General features: G+C 40.6%; 1 protein-coding gene across 1 annotated transcript; it reads left to right on the top strand.

The window, feature by feature from the left end:
• Positions 1-4,237: 4,237 nt before the first annotated feature.
• ASAH1 (N-acylsphingosine amidohydrolase (acid ceramidase) 1) lies at positions 4,238-14,636 on the top strand (the record flags this gene model as incomplete). The annotated part of the gene is made up of 13 exons (XM_010145346.1): positions 4,238-4,284; positions 4,477-4,567; positions 5,793-5,879; positions 6,863-6,941; positions 7,828-7,902; positions 8,647-8,692; positions 10,094-10,238; positions 11,414-11,468; positions 11,675-11,756; positions 12,362-12,493; positions 12,717-12,840; positions 13,407-13,463; positions 14,151-14,636. Coding segments are annotated over 13 exons (1,110 nt in total), but the record flags the coding sequence as incomplete, so codon positions are not given.
• Between the last annotated feature and the right edge of the window lie 5,623 nt (positions 14,637-20,259).

Raw genomic sequence — 20,259 nt, 5'->3', positions numbered from 1 at the left:
ACCTCCCAACTTAGTGTCATCTGCAATATATTTTTAAATATTTGGGGAACATACTATTTCCTATATTCTTTTGTGTTTAGACTAAGACTTTTCCTAGCAAGTTGTATTGATTTGACAAAAAATGAGTGTGGGTCTTGAGAGGGAGGGAGCTGCAGGAAGATCTTTGAAGGACTGGACGTCTGGATGACCCATGTTCCCATAGCATCATGACTACACAGAATTAGACCATCTTCTCTTTTATACATGCAATCACATCCTTCCCCCCCACCAAGAGCAGCTTCACAATGCTGTAAGCCAGGTTCAGCTTAAAACACCCTCAGAATTTTAGCAAAAAGCTTTGTGGTGCATGGAAAGGGGGAGGAAGTGCCAGCTATCAGCAAAGTCTATTATTAGAGCTTGATTTTGCATTTGATTGCACTTCGTACATATTCACACTTGCACAGTATCCACTGGGTGTCCAGGTTGCAGGTTGCGCTGCTGTGCAGCCAGATGTCAGGTTTGGATGTTTTATTTTCGGCTGGGTTGCATCATTTGCTGAAGAATGAACGATTGTTGTCTTCCTACAAACAGCTGGTTGGGTTCTTTTCAATAACAAAGAACGTGGGAGATAAATACCATGAATTGCATCTCAGTGGTGCAGACTGCCAGTCCCTTTAGCTTTCTGTTAGGCCCCCTCAACCATACTGAACTTTTTGTACAAACTGCAGTTTAAATTGGATTGGTCCCCATTTCTTCAGTGCTGCAAGAGTACTATTCCATCTCCAGAAAGGTGAACGCTGTTGGGAGTCCTGCAGCACGATGGTGCTGCATTGGCATCATTCCCTAAAGGAAGAGGAGCGGAGAGAAAAATGTGTTAGACCATAGAGTTCATAGACCAAAAGATATGGAGTATAACAGATTACTTTGTCTGAAAGAGATTGAATGCCATGTCCTTAAACTATGGAATTGTATTTCATAGCTCAAAGAGGAAATGTTATATTTATATTTAAATATGAAGATGAGAAACAGTGAATATTTAGAAAGGATGCCAGAGAAGGTGCACCTCAAAAATATTTTTGAGAGTAATAAAGAAAGTGCTGGCATTCTTTAGACTGGACAGGCTGCGTTCAGCCTATTTCATATTAATGAAACCAGCCTAGATTTTAAAATATTTACTCAGCAGTCATTAAACCATGCATTAATTTTTCTTTACTGCAGTGAATAGTAACTGTTATTACTTGATTTTTTTTTCTCCATCTACCTGATTTTTTTTTCATCCTGACAGTATGCTGGCTGCTTGGTTCCTGTTCTGCTCTACTTTTTTCATACAATCGGTCATAATGTAAATCTTCTGTGCTACTTCCATTTTTTCTTATTATTTCTATCTTTTCCCATACCACGTTCTCTTTTCCTCCGCTGTGTTCGCTTAGTGGTTCAATCCTATGCTGCCATGCATCTACTTTTGTATTACTACTTACATGCAATTCGAAAGTCAGCAGTATATTAGACAACCAAAATATGCAACCTGCTAGAAACAAGCAGTTTTTAAAAAAAGAAAAAAGAGAGGATTGAATCGCCATTCAAGAATAGCTGCATTCCTCCTAGGGGTTTCAGTGCATGTTTGGAAAGGAATTTTTATGGTGATGACCTCCTGTTTGGATCCAGCTTCTGCTGACTCTTTCTAGGAGACCACCTCTGGCATGTCACACTGGAAACTCAAGGTGATCCTCTTGTGCTGGAAGGCTGCTGCTGTTTCTCTCAGAGAGCATTTTACAGTTCCTTTTCCAGAGTCAAGCCTCTGCAGAGGGGAGGATCTCACTGACCACAGCAGTAATTTCATAGCTGCTTATTTCTGTCTCATGATAGAAAGTGCCTGGTGTTTTTTTCTGTTGCTGTAAGAAATTTTTTTAGGTGTCTTTTTTTCTTTTTATCTTGTCAGAAAAGTTTGCAGTTAGACTTCAGATGATTGCAAAAGGTAACATTTGTTTTGTTCCTTGTGTAAAAAAAAAAAAAAAAAAAGCCACTTCTAGTTTTCTGGTTGTCTTGACATCTTTTTAAAGAACTACTTACGTGCCAGCATAAAATTGTGTACCTAAAGAACCTGCTAATAATCTTGGGTTTCTTCAGATATTTCAGTCAATGCTAGCAGTTTTGAGAGGATGTGCAGATTGTTTAGGGGATTACTCGTTTCTTTATCTTGCATTATGCATAGGCAAGTGAGAAGTCTGAAATTACTGACATGTAAGGAGGGAACATTTTCTCTGCATCTCTCCCGTAACTCTTCTTTTAACTTTTGCTCTCTTTATCTCTTTTGAGGCTTAGGTTGCCAAAGGGATGGGAAGATAAAAATAGCTTCAAATACAAGATTAAAATCTCAGGAGAGAACATCAGGAGTGACATAACATTTAGCACCTGGAACACAACTTAAAATCCTTTGAGATCAATTTGCATGTCTGCAACTGTTTCCTCTGTGCAGACATGGGCTATACTGACAGATCAACTCAACTTTCATCCATTTCGGATAATTCATTGTTACAGGCTTTGTCTGTCCTGTTTTGACAGGAGGTATTTCCCGAAGGTCCAAATCTGTGCATGCGTGCAGTAAGATGTATATGTAATGTTTTTTCTTGCTAACTTCAGTATTGCGGGATGGAAAATTTCACAAAACAACTGCCCTGATACTATAAAGCATTTGCTTGGCTTTGCACAAAGCCTCTGTCTTTTGTTGCCTAATTAGTCATCTGATAATCTCCCCTATGCTCCTTGTTTTGAAACTTCCTCATTTTGAAAACTAAATGGCCTCTTGTGTTATTAGACCTTTAGTTCAAGCTACACAAAGGCTGTAACTGCACTGCGGGGAAATCTAGGAAGCTCATAGCTGCTGGTCCTATACCTTTGTCTCACCTGTAGGAAAGCCAAAACTCATCTGATGCTTTCTCCCGCCTACTGGAAACAATGCAAAAAGAAAACGTGATAACCAAGCCCGCTTCAAAATTCCTTTTTCCCATTGTAACTAATATGCCAGTGTTTAAAGACAGTGACATTGTGTAAGATATTGTGGGTTTTAGGTTCATGTATTGACAACAGATAACGTGATTAGCCCAAAGAGAACACGGACATTTGTTCACTTGTTTGTCCCAGATATGTATCTGCTAGAGATCTTGTCTCAATTTTTGCTGGAGACAGAATGCATTGTAAGGACACACTCGTAAAGTAATCCAGTTAGTACAGCCAAATAAGTACTGGAAATTGAGGGCGGGGAGACGGGGAAGTATCTCTACACACTTTTCTTTCTGTTCTGCCTCCAAAATACTTGTGCCTTGGGCACCTTTGTATGGACTCCTTGAATACCTTGTGTACCTTTCCTTTTGCCTAGTGGGGCGTACTGTGCTCTTAGGAGTTTACTGAGCTGCTCGCGTAGCTCAGGGACCACATCTGGTCTACTCTCAACTGGCTTAAAGCACAAGTGTGGCTAGTAAGCAGTTGCTTGTGTGTCACTGGGTAAAACATGCAGTTGTAACTGTGATATGTATATGCATGTCTTTATGTATGTATATACATGCTTTATGTAATTAATGGGAAAAGAAAGACCCTTGCATTCACTTTGAGTATGGCTAAATATGGTCTCAGACTTTGATTTGTAACTAGACGTGCTTACAGGAGTGAAGGTAACCAGGTTTTAGCTGCGTTCCTGAAATGCACCTCTCATATAATTTAGCACCAGTTGAGCAGCACTTTTCCACACTAAATAAAATGCCGTGCCATATAGCTCATTTCTCCAGCTGAGTAGTTTGCCCAAAGTTCAGTGTGGTTCTTCTGCCCCATCTTAACACTGAGCATAATTATAAGTGATGCTACACAATGAGACCATGAATCACGTGAACGGAACAGACTGGTCCATACTGAGATTTGAGGTTTCTGAACTTGTCTAAAGAATGTGCTCTTGAAATGCTCTTCATTAAATCACACTGAGTAAAAAAGGGTTAGTGTATTTATCATAAACTTGTGCTTGCCTTGGACTGCATTAAGTTGTCTGAAGGACTGACAGACAGCACGGGGAAGTGGCTGTTTGTCCCCGACCTCCTGTGATCTCCTCTGCATGCTCTCCAAAGTCCCAAGACTTTCTCTTCTGTTCTTATTAAATCATAATGAATTGAATTAGCTGACTAGTCGTGAGGGTTTAATTACAAACTAAGTCTGCCAGAATAATAGTGTTTTGACAAAGAAGCTAAATAGTAGTATTTCACTGTCTTTACAGTACGGAGAAGAGTGCAGGAGTAAAACATACCCACCTTCAGGACCAACGTAAGTAATCTGATTCAACTTTTTAACAAATTACAGAAAAGTAGTGATTGGCAAGTCTGAACTTTTTTTTTTTTTGGTAACCTGTTCCTGTTGCAGATCTAGAAGATGCTAGTTACAAGTGGGAAACATGTAGTTTGTCAAACATTTTTTCAAAGCCTTCTTTAAATTTGAGTTGTGATACTTGCCTTTCAGGTTCAAAGGAAATGTACCGACATATGTGATAAATCTTGATTTACCCCCCAGCAAGAGATGGGATAACTTGATGCACGACAAAAAGACAGAGGTATGAAATGGGGACACTGCTTTAAAGTTTAGCGGATATAAAACTAGCGTGTGGCCTTTTTATTTTGAAAAAAGGTTTGGAAAGGTATAATTATGCTAAAATTCTCTGATAGTATTTCTACTTGACTTTTTAAAAATTATTCCAAACTAAAATAATTGCTTGAGTAAAACTTTTTTCTGTTCAACACTTGAGCTAACAGCATGAAGAATAGGGGCAGTGATGTTTGGGACTTAGAGGACTGCAAAATGGTGCGGCATGAAGCAGGCTTGATGTATGAAAGCTCTTTACTCATGAGGTAACACAGAGTGAAGGATGGGGGAGTACACCAAAGGGACAGCCTCAGTAAACTGAAGTGAAACTGAGGCAGCTTCCCCTCTCCTCTGCACCCCCTTGCTCCTCTCAAAACACTGAAGAAGGTGATGAAATGGCAAGGGGGAAATGAAGAATTTCCAGCCCTTTTCAGGGACGCTGGTTGCAGCACTATTGTGTACACAGCAAAAGAACTTTAGAATCAAGCCTGCTTCAAACTACTTACAACAGCTGTTCTTCTGAAGGTTGCTGAAAATTCAGTTCAGTAATGCTTAATTTCTCAAGAAGATTTTTGCTATATCCCTGCTGATTTTGACCTTTTCATTCTGAAAGGCAAATTCTATTTACACTGTAATACTTATTTTAAAAGTTTCATTTAAGTCAGTGGGCGTTGGAAGCTTCAGGTTGCACCTTGAATTCTGAAAGGTTTTATCTCTCGTGTACTTTGGAGTTGGTTCACAGAAAGTGCAGTTCTATTTGTGGCTATTCAGATGTCGCAGATGGAAAGCATATACTTCTATAAGAAATGTATTGGGTCTTTTTGTCTTCAAGAACATCAGTGCTTAAGCAAAGAGGCTTTAATAAACATTTTTAAAGATAGAAGAGTGAAGAGTGTTAAAATGATGTGACCAAAGGAGAAGAGATGGCTTTTCGCTGTAATTCATTTTCTCTGGTAGAGGGACATGTCAGAGCTAGTCTAGAAAGTTATTTGAGTAAAGCTTGAAGAGTGACTCTTAAAGATGAGTTGGAGGTGTGTTTTCTCACCAGGAACACCACATTTAGCACTTCCTTTAACTATATTGTTTTTCCAACAAAATGGGGTTTTTTTGAAAAGTGTGTGGAGGAGTTCTGTTAGTATTCTAGCAATTCTTAGGCTCAAGATCTTCTATTCAATAAAACCACTTGTTCTTTTTAGGTGAAGGCTGTGGTCCAGAATATTAAAGATATAGCAAATACCTTCTTCCCCAGCGGCAAAATTGTTGACATAGTGGATAACAAAATAGTAAGTATGTTCAGCTTAATTGTTTTATTACTGTATGCTCTTACTACCAGAATTAGAATGCTGCTAAATTTGGTAATAAACAACTTTACAAGTGATAATTCTTCCACTTCTAGCGCAAAAATATTGTTTTGAAGAGTTATTTTGAGATTTTATTGGTGAAATTCTGTTTTCTTGCCTACTCTGAGTTAGTCTGAAATCATCAAACCTTAAACGCACGTGTCTCTTCCTCCTCTAATTTTTTCAAAGATCTTTTCAAGATCTTTTCAAGTTCGGGATAGTCATGCTAGACGTATATGCTACTAACCTAGTCACTGTAGCAAAACACTTCACTGAAATACTCCTTGCCATGTTCAACTCCTTTTAAACAGTAGAATAAAATGAGTTTTTGAAAACTGTGTGTGATTACAGGGGCAACTTTGACCAGGCCTCATCTTAAAAAGCAATTTGGTTCTGATTAAAATAGTCTTTGGCATTTGGGAACTCGGTGTAGCGCTAGAGACAATGTAAGATCAAATCTGTCTCCCATCTTTATTTACAGCAGCAGCCTCAGATGATGCTGACCCACTTCCTTAGAATCCCTGAGTGCCTGAGTGGGATTGAATAAAGGTAGCATGTACGTGTAGTCACACCAATGTGTAAAAGTTAGGGATTCCCTTGAACACTGATGTCAAGCTCAGTTCCAGCTGAGCTCTTAACACAGGAGTCCTGCTTCACTCTGTTCTATCTGCTGCTAACAGTAATTAAGATACCATGCTAATCTCCATTGTTCATGTGACAGTATTTTGATAAGTAGTAGTTTTTACTTGCCTTGTGTACTTGTCTTCCAGGTACTCTACAAAAATCCTAAGGTTCTACAGGCTGTAGAGGAATTAAATACTCAATTTATTAGTTGTGAGAAGGAGGTACCTATTGGGGAGGATTTTGTTTTAAGTAACAAAATAGCATTAATTTACACAAACAACATACAAAACATTTCCTTTCAGGCTCATCTGACTGCCACGCTTCCTTATCCTTTCAACGAAGAACTCCAAGGGATTGCAAATTCATCTGGAATTCCTTTGGGTAACAGTTTCCAACACTTTATTGATGTAGTAGAAAACTGGGAATCCAGACTCGATTAAAATCAGTACGTGTACCAATCTGCAGTATAGTTGGAGTAATCTGTGACTTGTACGCATAAATTACTAAGTAAGTAGATAAAGCAATACATTCCATCTCACGCTAAATTAAAACAGTATTTTAGAGAATAATGGCAATAAATCACATAAGCCTTTCATCAGGCTGGGACTTCTCTGTAGAGCTGTAGCTTCTCGCTTCTCAGTTTTGGGAACTGGAGCAAGTCTCAGCTCCTGCGCCCCAAAATTTGGGGGAATCCTTGGTTCTCATTGGTTTCTCATTCAGCTGTGTGTCTGCTGTTGACACAGCGAGAAGGCTCAGCTTCACGCTGCACTTCCTTTCCCTTGTGATCCTTGCCACATCCTCCTGTCTTCCTTCTGCACCTCCTGCAAAAGGATGCAATTTCAGGTCAGAAATAGATGCTGAGTTCTTCCAGAATTGAGGAAGGGAACGTCCACAGACCTGCTTCCACTGCTTTCCTCATGGTGCTAGTCAGCAGCTCTTACATGGGAATAGTGGTACCTACGGCAGCTTTCTTCTTTAAAGTGAATTTTATACCTTGTTTTGAAGTTTCCAGAGGGGGAAGTAGCAATGACTCAGCTTTCTGTATGGTAAGGCAGAAGGCCAGGGAATTCTGATCCTTCTGTTTGCGTTTCAGGAAGCTCTTGGTTTTTCTGAACTGGTCATTTCAAAGATCAAATGAGATTTAAACAGAAATTCTGGCGGGAAATAGTGTACAATGTTGAACTTTGCAGTATCCTTTTTTCTAACCATTTTTTTCTGTTCATGGCAAAAGTTTCAAACTATTGAACTGTGTTTCTTTTTGTTTTAGGGGAAATTGTTATTTTTAACATCTTTTATGAAATTTTTACTGTATGTACATCGATAGTGGCGGAAGATAAAACAGGTAATGCAACCCACAATAGTGTTAAGTTTTCTGTTATGTAGGAGAGGGTCCACCTCAGTGATACAAACACAGTCCTTCTCAACTGGAGGCAAGAAGGTCTAAAAAAGCCTAAAAAGGTATTCCTTGAGAAGTAAGAAAGAGATCACAGGTGTCTTAGCTTACCAAAAAAAAAAAAAAAAAGATAAAAATGCTTTAAAAGCTGCTGTGAGGGTTTTAGTGGTTTTTGCAATAGGTGGCATTTGTTTTTCTAGGGGAAAGGAACAGCAGCCTTCTGATACTTTCTCGGTGCCTTGAGTGATTCTAGGGCAATCCTAGTTTTGCGTCTAGTTTCTAGCTACCGCATATGTATGGTGCCAGAGAACATAGATAATCTGTCTTTCCTAAGAGAAGAGACTCTTTCATTCTCTTACTCAGTTCCGCAGCCCTTGTCTGCATCTGTTCCAGCTTAGGAAATTTCTGAAGGATTCTCACAAGGCTTACAAATGTCTCACTTTTAGAGGAAGGTCAAGGTATTATCATTGCATTGCGGTAGTGTGGAAGGTGTCTGAGACAGACAGCAGTTTGCAAGATTACTTGATTTCACTTATGGCAAAACACTTTCCTGATCCAACAAACCCCACCATCTTTCTGATGCTATTTAAAGGAAACCAGATACTGGAATTTTCCCTGCTTACTTTCCCAGGTATTTTTCATGCTTTCTCATTTAGCTAAAAAAATTGTATTTATTTATTTATTATTATGTAGGGAAGCTGTACCATGCCAGAAACTTGGATTTTGGACTCTTTCTTGGGTAAGTTCCTAAACTTGTGCCGCCTTTTTTTTTTTTTTAAACCCAAAGAAAAAGCTAGCTGAACTTGAAATTTCTCCATATGTGCTTTGAGTCTAAAGGATGAATTGAATGTTGTAGAGACAGTAATTCTGCACTGCATGTTGTGAAAAAAGGCTAAACTGAACAAAATTACTGTTCTGCTGATCTTACATCAAACTACTCTGAGCGGGTCAGGAATGACTTTGTAAAACAATTGTGTTAGGAGTTACTTAGTGTTTTCTCAGCTCCAGTTGAAACTGTCTCAAACCAAAGAAACGTCCGTGTAACCTTATCTCTGAATCACAAGATGTCTTGTTCTTTACATGATGGGACATCAGTGCCCGTCGGTTCCAGTGTATGCAGTGACATGTGGATTGGGGCTTGTTTTTGTGGTTGTTTTTTCTCCAGGTTATTCCCCCAGTTACTGTACTGTTCTCTGCTGGCACTTTCCGTCATACATCGTTTCAGCTCAGAAGCCAGTGATCTGTGTTCCACTGATTTAATATTATCATTAATTTGGATTGTTGCCCAGCACTGGATTCTCTTTTAGTTCTCATTTCATACTTGATGATCAGATTGTTTGGTGATTGCTTTTATTAAGTGTATTTTGTAACCTCACTCATCCAGGTCACTCTCAATGCCCAGATGGAATTTAAATGTCCGCCTTCATTAAAATGCCTACCTGCCTATCAAAAACTCAAGTGCAACTCAATCGTAACTCCCCATGTCCTCTGATTTGACATGTGCTGAACTTCTCCCACTTGGCAGAAATGCTGGAAACACGCTCCCTGAAAATTAAGGCAGCTTTCAAAGCTGTTCTCAGGACCTGGATTATTTCCAGATAATTTAATGGTCTGTTAAGTGTTCTGTAGCACCTTCTTGCCTATAAACCATTCTGGCTATCTTACAAACTGGATTTGGGACTTCCCTTTGCGTAGAGCAAATCCAGTAGAGTGTGGTTTGTTTTCTACCTTTGAAAAGTTAAGAATTTGAGGGAATCAGTTCATTCTGCTGCAGAACAGGCTACACATGCTTTCAGGTTTGGTGTCACAGGCAGTACCCATAGCAGCCTGCCTTTGCTGGCAGGAATAGAACAAAGTTACGGCTGCTCAGAAGAAACCAGCTGTAACGCTGGTGCTGTTTGTAGTAGTGTAGTGTACTAGTAGTGTACTTGGTTTGGACAAAACTTGGTTCTTATCACTGACTGCCTATGAGTTCAGACTTCCTAGTTGTCCCTTGCTGGTGGTGCTCAGCTAACTACTGAGCAGTGGTATTGGCTGACATAAGTGAGATCAGGCACGCAGAGGAAATCTGCATGCTGTGAAGGGAAGTTTTAAAAGCTGGTGAGGGAGGGAAGTTTCAGTGCTGTATCATCTTTTGCAGGTGGGATGTTAAAAATAATTCCTGGACTATAACTCAGGAACTGAAGCCTATAGTGGTGAGCTTGGACTTCCAGAGAAACAACAAAACAGTGTTCAAGTCTACAAATTTTGCAGGATACATAGGCATGGTGTCTGGAGTCAAACCAGTAAGTATGAGGAGGGGGGGCTTGTCAGTTAATAATGCTTTAAGATGTAAATGTTCCTGCTTTCATCCTCTGCCTTAGGATGTTTTTTAGTAAATGATCTGGTACGCTATAGCTATTCGAAGAAAGGCAAAATAAAACAATGCTTCACTCTTCCTTGTAAAAGGAGATTACCTACAAATGAGATATTTATATTTGAACAATTCGTAAGAGCAATGCTGAATTCCGAATATGAACAGGAGTGAATACAGAGTGCTCAAGTGGTTGGAGTTTCTCACTAGCTATGATCCCAGAGATGAACGGCGTACTTGTGCTATTTTAGTCCTTTCTCCAATCCTCCTTGGAAAATGAGTTCTACACTGAAAGATTATTATTTTATGGTTCTTTTTAATAGGCACCTGAAATCTGGGGTTTATCTACATTTAAAAACCGGCAGTACAGAACTATACCAGGGACTCCAGCTTACCACAGCTCCTCCTTTTCTACATGCTCTGCCTTTATCTGCTATTTTAGGTGGCTCTTTTCGTAGTAGATCATTTCTGGCATTAAATCCTTGCATTGTATCCATTTATTTTCGTCTTCTGGTCAGATAAATTGGTAAGAGTCCATTCTGAAGATGGTCCGATAGCTCCAGTAGCTGAATTCCACTTTCCTCTGAAAGAAACACTATTTGGAGTAGACTGGGGTTTGTGTTTGACTTGCGTGTTGCCAGTACCACAGATTGAACTGTGTACAGCTGCGTGCCCGTGTGAAGAGCAGGGACGTATCAGGGCGTACTTAGCACTGGGACCCAAAAATCTGCCTTCAAACAAGGGCAGTATTCAGAGGTCTGAGAAGAAGGTTACACACAGCAGGGGAAGGAAAACTCGTAATTCAGGGATGCAGTAAGGACCAAGAGAAAAATGGTCACAGGCTTGACTTGCTTAGCATAAAAGCATGGTTTGCTGGATTGCTAGGGCAGGTCAGAAGACTATGAATTATCATTTATACTTATTCAAGCAGTGATAAATTAGGTTCTTCTCCACATGGGCTTGATCTTGCGGCCCATTACTCAAAAGGGGAAGATTCTAACAAACAAGAAGCTCTATTGGCATGTAAATTGTAATGCTGCCTCAGGCTTATTACTGGTATTAATGGGCTGGTGATGGATGAAGGTTGAATTGTTTAATGCTTTTCAGGACTTGTTCACTCTGACAATGAATGAGCGTTTCAGTCTTGATGGTGGTTATATTGGTGAGTAATGCTCATTTCTCTCATTATATCTGTAGAAGTTTCCCAGTCTCTGGGCATACTGGTTACCTTGATAAACAGGCACGTGACTGGTGAAAGGATTCCAGTTAGCAATGATAAAACACAGTTCAGTTTAAAGGCTGTGAAAGTTAGAATAGCATGAGCGAACCTTCTGAAAACAAATTATTATAACCCATGATATTTTGCAGGAATCTTTGAATGGTTTCTTGGTAGAAGAGATGGTATGTGGATGGGCTTTCTTACCAGAACAGTATTAGAGAATGCTACAAGGTATTCCCTCCACCAAATATGCTACTGCTGTAACCTGCTTTGCTTTCAACAGGCACTAATACTGTAGAAGTATGCTTAGTATCTAGTGGTATGGATATCTTCCTAGAAGCCTTAACATTAAATAGTTCTGGGTTTGCTGGTATTCTGGTGGGAAGAGGCATCACACATGTTCCCTTAAAACTTGTCAAATTGTTTTCTCAGATGTGTGGGGGGGGTTCCGAATGAAACCTGTTGGTATCTGAATGTGTAACAGCTTTGGCATCAAAACACATCCAACAGGTAGTAGTATATTCCAGGAAGTAAACTAACAAAGCTCTTCTGAAGTAAATGAATTAGGTGGAATATGACACAGTGTGTCATCATTTTATTCTTGTAGAAAAAGTGCAAAGAACACCTCTCAACAACCATACTTTTAAGTACAAAGTGAGTGGAAGAGCTTTGCTTAAATATGTTCCTTTGATACCATTGCCTCCCACGTGCATGGAAGGGGAAGAAAGGTGTAACCACCCAAACTTTTCCTGGGTTGGGGAAACTTATCCTTTAGTACGTAAGTGAACTATTTATAGCATTTAATAGTCCAACACTACTTTATTATCTATCTGCAGTTACCAGGATGCAAAAGACAAACTGGCAAAAACAAGACTGCTAGCTCCAGCTTACTTTATACTGGGTGGAAAAAATTCTGGAGAAGGGTGTGTGATAACTCGTTCCAGGACAGCTGCTCTGGATATCTGGGAGTGAGTATGCTTGACCTGACACCTGACTCAGCCTTCCAGAAGAGGACAGTTTCCGCCAGTAACTGTGTCCTATTTTTCTTGTGACTTCTGTTCTGGAAGAACTCACTTTTTTAGCATTGTTGAAAAATACCACAGCAAGCCTAAAAAAATCTGTCTGTATGTATTATATACTACATATGTACTTACTACATACTTAAAACACAAACCTATACCTCTTTTCCAGCCTTGACATCAAGAAAGGCACATGGTATGTGTTAGAAACGAACTATGATCGCTGGAAGCCTCCATTAATCTTGGATAATCGTAGAACACCTGCAATGAAATGCCTGAACCAGACAACGCAAGAGGTAAGCATCTTGCAGGTACCTCATCTTGCTGTTCTGAATCTCCTTAGTTACAGTTCTGATCAGACACAGCCAGGAGCATTCACCGCATTTGCAAGCACAGTTGTAATGACAGAAGTGACTAATGGTGCTGCAACATTTGGTCTGTGCTCCTGGGTGGTAAAGTATCAGCTGACTCTTTACACAAATGTTTTTTTAGTTTTAGGCTTTCTCTTCATCTGGGATGAAGAGTTTCCTGCAGGTATTTTCCGCAGCTGCATATTCAGGGGGATAAACCTGGAGATAACTTTGAAAGAGATTTTCAGTGTTTCCTGGGCTGCTTTATCACCATTAAATTCAAACACATGCTGTCAGGCAGCAGACACTGGCATTCATGCCCCATGCTGTACTGAGGTCTGGTCTGCTCAAGCTTTTGCACCCTGTGTTTTTCTGATCTCAAGATCTATGGATAACATGTCCTCTTAAACCTTTATTTTCTTATCTAATTAAGCAGTAAAAATGTTGCAGTTCTCAGCATTTACGCTAACAAGTTAAACGTCCATTAACATCAATGTATTGTTTTCTTTCAGAACATCTCCTTACCAACAATTTATGACGTTCTCTCCACAAAGCCTATCCTCAATAAGGTAACGCTTCTATTTTTGCAGAAAGTTTAGAGTGGGGGGCAGACCACTGACTACTGTGCATCTAAGGAGGAGGTCACATTCAGAGTGGTACACTTGGGGTTTTTCTAGGTGAAAACATGCCTGTAAAAATGAAACAAACTCCATATTACTGTGTAAAAGCAAAACATAATTGCTGGAATAGTTGTTTTCCAAAGGCCCTACAGCTCTAAAACTCTGAGTAACCTGAGCCCTTCCTTCATAGCTGGGTCTGGTTTGAGGCGGCATTTGTACTACAGACATGTTAGGGACCGTTCTAACCTGAATGAACCTGCAATACATGCCTTTATAAGCAGTATGAAACGAGCTAATATACCTCATGGTTTAGCCATACTACAGGCAAGTTCTTGCTGCAACAGAAGATGTTTAGTCTGAACTTGAGATTTTGGTGTTTAGGAAAAAAAAAATGCCTAAAGGGTGCTAAGAATTTTGGAACGATGAAGTTTAGTTACTGTATTAAGTGGAGGCAATATGCTTGGCTACTGCTATGGGCACAGGCTATTCATGATTGCATGCTGTTGTAAATAAGATAGTTCCTCATTTAGTTGAACTGTTCAGCTGGTGTCAGAGACAATTTTTCACTAATTGCTGTAATGAGGGTTTCTCTTCTTTTTTTTTTTTTCCTTCTTCTTCCTCCCACCTGCCTGTTAGCTGACTGTGTGCACAACGCTGATGGAGGTGTATAATGGTCATACAGAGACTTACCTGCGGGAATGCGAAGATCCCTGTAGTCCTTGGTAGCCCTGTACCTTTCCAGTGTTGGAAGCTGCTTGCCTGAGTGGGAGGTCCTCTAAGAAAAGATACTTCTGGAAAAAGATTCCTCAGTCTAACTCCTTTCTTCAGAAATCTAATGAGTATATAGAAATGTCAATGAGCTTCTAACAGTGGAGGATCCTATCTCATGATGGACTTTTTCGCTTTCTGATCAGCAGTTCTGCTGACGAGAAATGTATACTAATGAATGTCTGGTTTGATTTCAGCCATTTTTACCAAATGAGTTCAGCCATGAGCTCTAGATCTCTTCAGTCTTGACAGTATTCTTGGTTTGGTTTGTTGCTGGTTTGGGGATTTGGGGGTTTTTTGTTGTTCAGTTGGGGGTTTTTTGGTTAAAATACTTCTAGAGCACACGAGCTAAAATGGCACCTACCAAGCATGAAAAAGAGTTGGCTATGAGGCGGCCATCTGGGACAGTACAGTTCTGTTATTCTTTCCTAAGCACTTAAGATGGATTGCTAGTGTTCTGGTCCAATATGAGAATATGTCTAAGATGCCCTGTTATAAAATAACCTACCAAGTGTCACATCTGGTCACAGAAACAAGGTCTTGGAGAAATACTTAAAATGAGATCTAAGCCAAAAAAATGTCTTTTCACTGATTAACAGATCTTTTGATGCAGCTCTTTCTTGCTCTGTTAACAATATTTTTAATACAGAAGTTTCTGTTGTTTCAAAAAAATAAATACTAATACAAAAAATATTCCTAAGAACTACTTCTTTGGCCAAAATACACACGGACTGATTTCATACCTCAGTGGCAGTCACCATGCACATTACATACCACATGGCAGAGAGGGCATTAACTTCCCAATGGCCTGATTTTAAGTGCCTGAAAAAACGATTTCTTTTTTACACTGACAGTTAAAGCTATTGTAATGGGACCTAGCCAGCTACTGATCGTGATTGGGTTCTCTGGGGCAATTTTGTTTGGTTGGCTGTTTTTTTGGAAAGTGGAGGAGGGAAACCAAGTCAGACTATGCCATTGGCTGGAATTCAAATTAAGAAAGTAAAGGTCCTTTAGAAGTAGAGAACACTACCGGCACCCTAACATCCTACGAAGCAGGTCACGTAAAAGGCAGAGCATTTTTATCTGTGTCACTGGCTGCATTTCTGGGACTAGTTTCCAGCACCAACTCTTGTGTTTTATAATGTGCCAAGACACTGGAGAGTAAGCTTAGGGGCTGGTGTATATAGTGGTTCATTTGTAACCTTTTCTAAACCACCATAGGAAAGAGACACTATTCATATTCCCGTTGAGCCATGAGCTAAAGTTGCCGTTGGTGTAAGAGAAGCGTTGGCTGTCTCTGGTGTTTGCAGAGACGGTACTGCATAAGGTGTCCTAACTAAAACCTGCAAGCTCATGACACTCAGTCACAATGGGATTCTTTATAGCCAGGACATGCAGAACAGCATTAGTGTAGTGCAGAAGTTCAGAACAGAGGATACTACAGTTTTCTGTTCCAAACAGTAAGGTTTTTTCTTTATATATACTTGGAAATTTAACAGGAAGTCTACAGAAGGGCAAACAAGTTATTGCCCGTAAATCTGACATGCAGAGTCAACTTTCATCCAAGTATAACTGGCTAAGTTTTATTTAGTCTTGCTTCCTTTTCTAAAAGAAATATCAAAATCTCTCCAAGACTTTCAATACAGTTTCCTACGGCCTCCTCCATGAGAAACTGATGTGTTGCAGTCTAGACAAGTGGTGGGTAAGGAACTGGCTGACAGGCCCCATCCAGAGGGTCGTGGTAAATAGTTCTTTTCCAACCTGTCCCAAGTGGTTTCTCCCAGGGGTCAGTATTGGGCCGAACACTGTTTAATATCGTCATAAATTATCTGGATGAGGGGATGAAGTGTGCTCTGATGAAGTTTGTTAGCACTTTCAAACTGAGTGGGGAAGCGAATGCTGGGGAGGATAGAGCCATCCTGCAGGAAGATTCGGGTAGTTTAGAAGAGTGGGCTAACAAGAACCTTACGAAGTTCAGCAATGGCAAGTGTAAGGAGTTGCACCTGGGAACACACAATCCAGGAGTGCAGCACAGGCTGGGATCTACCCACCTGGGGAGCAGCTCTGTGGAAAGGGGCCTGGTGGTCCTGGAGGACAACAAGCTCAGTCTGAGTGAACAGTGCACTGCTGTGGCAAAGAAAGACAACGAGATGCTGGGTTGCATCAACAAGGGCATCACCAGCAGAGATGAAGATGTCATTGTCCCTCTTTACTCGGCGCTGGTCAGGCCACAGCTGGAGCAACACCATGTTCAGTTTTCAGTCCCTGCTATGTAAGAGAGACCTGGACAGGCTGGAGAGGGTCCAGAGAAAGGCCACAGTGATCAAAGGGCTGGGAAGCCTGCTGTCTGGGGAAAGGCTGAGAGAACTGGATTTGTTCAGCCCTGAGAAAAGAGGACTTAGAGGAGACCTTTTCACCGTGTTTCAGTGTTTAAAGGGTGGTTACAAAGAAGATGGATGCTCCCCGTTATACAAGGAGTCACATAGAAAAGACAAAGGGTAATGGAATCATAGAGTCATTTGGTTGGGAAAAGACCTTTGGTACAAGTTGCTCCTGGGGAGATTCCGATTGGACTCAAGGAAAATTTTTCACAGTGAGAGCAATCAGCCATTGGAATAGTCTGCCCAGGGAAGTGGTGGATTCCCCAAGACGGGACACTGCTAAGATGCAGCTGACAGTCTGCTGGGCTATCTTGTCTGGACCATGCTTTTCTGAAGAAAGGTTGGGTCAGATGATCCTAGAGGTCCCTTTCAAGCTGGTGTTCGATGATTAAAAGCTAACCTTTAATCATCCCTTGTTTCAGTAACTAGGTTACCAGCTTACAGCAAACTATTCTTAGTAGAGGCTCTACATCCATCAGCTCTGGAAGAGCAAAAGGAACTCTGGGCAAAAGGAACACTATTGCTAAATAACTTTAGCAGCTGATAAAGTAACATGGCTCCTGGTTGAAGAAAAATTAAGCACTGATATTCTCGGCCTTAGAACAGTGCCCGTAGTAGCACAGCAGGAAGCAATCCAAAGAGGTATAAAGCACTGACAGATTGAGAGCGCACAGGAACTGGCATCCCACTATTTAAACTAACGTTAGAGAAAAGGGCTAGTCATCTTGTTCATCTAATTTTTTTAAACCCAAATATGCAAGCAGAAGCATGTTAGCATGACTGCACTACCAGCATCCATTTTTAATCTCAATCATGCATCTTGAACCTATGAAAGCCAAAATCAACACAGCAGCATGATTTAGATGGGGGGGGGGGAAATGCATGTACAGTGTGAAATGCAGCTTCTGGGACATTTGATTAATATAAAATGGTTGAAGCAAGTTCAGATGATACACTCCATACTGTGAAGAGCACATCATATACTTCTGAGTTTGCGCATTAATCTGGTGGGGTTTGGTCAGATTTATTTGGAATTAGTTGCCTAACAGCCATAATCAAATTGCTTTCTCATTTAAAAATAAGTAAGTTTACTTGCTTAATTAGTCCTGCTCCACATAAGCTAAAGTGGGACAAGGCAGTGTAGAAAGCTTACAGTCATTAACTAATGAGCTTTTGGTATGTCCCTTGTGCAAGACAATCCACATTTCCACACTGGAAATCGGGTTACAGCTAAATCCCGTGGAGGTGTGCCCGGGGCCTGAATGCCTGTGCCTGCGATTGACTAAAGTAAACAAAGCTATTTAAAAAACCCCAAAACCCAACAATTCTGTCCTACTGTGTCTGCTTCATAGAGAAAAAGCGATGAATGTGATGATTAATTGCCCAGTGAAAGCACTTGTTCTGAAGGTTTTTCTCAAGCCCCACAAGAAGTTTACTTTGCTCTTGGTACAGGCAGAGACATCAGTGTACTGCTTCCTGCCTGCTGCCGCTGCCCAGGGCACTGTTACGGAACCTAAGTCCATTTCACTGAAGAGATGTATACAATACTTCCAACTTTGGGATTTAATTCAGCTTTTTTCTTTTCTTTAAACAGAGGGGGTGTTTCTTCATATTCATTTGCTGGACACATTGCTGAGGTACCTCACAAACACTGAGAGGGGACTCTGATTCTTTTTTTTTTTTTAGGTTTGTTTTCTTCCCCAGCTCAAGTAAGCAACCGTACGTATTTTCTAAGTTTATGAGATTTACACAGCTTTCCGAGTTCTATTGTGAAAAATCGTCAAATAGTTGCAAAAATAGTGTATGTAAGCAACGTGACAAGCATACTTCATTATTACTGCATAGTCTAGTTCTGTGAAGGACAGCCTTAGCTTCTAGCAGATTTTTACAGATAACGCAAATACAAAGAGTTAATCAAGTTCTGGATAAACTGGATTAAGAAAGTCATTACGAGAAAGACAGAGCATTTGTTTGGGCACTGGCGTTTAAACTCCAAAAATGTCAGTTTGCCAAGAAAATTTTGCACCTCTACAATTTCCGAAACCCATGCAATTTAAGGTGCCTCATGCCATTTCAGAGGGAGAAAGAATGGCACCTCCCATGTCGAAAGGCAAAATGTTGGCAGCTAGTGAGGACAGGAGAATCCGGGCAAGGAATTTGATTCTATCAAAATCAAGCAGTAGTTCTGGGACACACAGGCGAGTGAGTTTGCAGTAGAGTCAGTTACAAGTTAAGTCTTTGCTTAGAGGCAAAACTCCGGAGCAGTGCCCACAGATGTCCTGGGAAGTATCTGTGAGGAAAGCAGCGTGGGTCAGCAGAAGACTCGAGCAGGCACGACTGAGAGTGGACTGACAGGGAGCAGCTGACAGCTTTAGGCAGGCACCGCGACTAACAACAACATCCTCCCTCCCAGCCCAAACACGCGTCCCACATTCACACAGCCAGCCCTTTGGGATACGGGTGGAAGGAGGAAGAAAGAAATGCGAACAAGAAGCTCAAAAACTTGGATTTCATCGTAGTAGCAACAGCAGGAAAATGACCTGCTTATGCCACGGATCATCATATGGACTCTCTTCTGCTTTTAGAGAACCAGAAGCATTGGTGAGAAAGGCACACCCAAGCTCTGCAGGCAGCAAAACCTCTCATCCTTTGCACCAGAAGAGCAAAACGAGCCAGAAAGAGTAATGCTCAGTCAAAGCAGTGGCAGAAACCATGATCCGCCTTGGGAAGAAAACTCCAGACATTTAAGAATTTTACAAGAAGCTGCCTTTGACTATTAAAAGAGTCCAGAAACACAACGTACCGATGGCCAGACACTGTGATCAAGAAGCAAGCAGACCATGCAGTTGTTCCCTCTGAGCTTGTCTACCAGGTTTTTCAGAACATCATAACTTGTAGTATCAAAAATTTCACGGGTTTTTCGTAGCTGAGTCTGCTCCCCCAGTCTGTTAACTTAGAAGGGAGGACAGTAATTAAAGGACTCGGTCTGTTTACCTGCTGAGAAGCACTGTACGCAGGACATTTTCTGATCTGCAGTGAATCAGCTCTGAATTATATTAGCTGTATATGGGACAATCTCTCTCAGTCCAATTTGTTTTGCAAAATTTGTTCTTGTAGCTCAAGGGTGATGTGTCAGCAGTGGAAGAATCCCAGTAGCGAGGCTGTCTCAGTATCAGATACAGATAACTCTGTATCTGAGGTAACTCCAGTCATAAGGCTTGCTTAAGGTTTTCCTCTATTAGTTTTGTCTTTCTTTCTTTTAATCATGCTAAGCTTCCTCTATTAGGCAGATACCCCAAGTAGGAAAGAATTAATCCCTAGACTTTTTCTGTCTTTATAATTCAGTGAAAATGGGTCATCTTGTTAAGAAAACTAAACAAGAAAAAAAAACCCTTTTTGTGTGTAGTAAAAAAAACCATCACAGGCGTTGAGTTGTGGCAAAGTGCTGAACTGTCATCTTTAATTCAGGTACCTGGAGGTGTTTGGCTGAGCCATCGACTTTTCTCAGGCTACACCCACCATCTGAATTACACCAGTATTTAAACCTTTGAGTACGTACAATTTGCATCATGAGTTCCCGAAATGCTACATCTGCA

Source organism: Buceros rhinoceros, unplaced genomic scaffold, assembly GCF_000710305.1.
Source record: "Buceros rhinoceros silvestris isolate BGI_N320 unplaced genomic scaffold, ASM71030v1 scaffold10491, whole genome shotgun sequence".
In the NCBI taxonomy this organism is placed as follows: Eukaryota; Metazoa; Chordata; class Aves; order Bucerotiformes; family Bucerotidae; genus Buceros; species Buceros rhinoceros.
The sequence above is the reverse complement of the archived record's forward strand: the minus strand, read 5'-3'. Positions and strand labels throughout refer to the sequence as shown.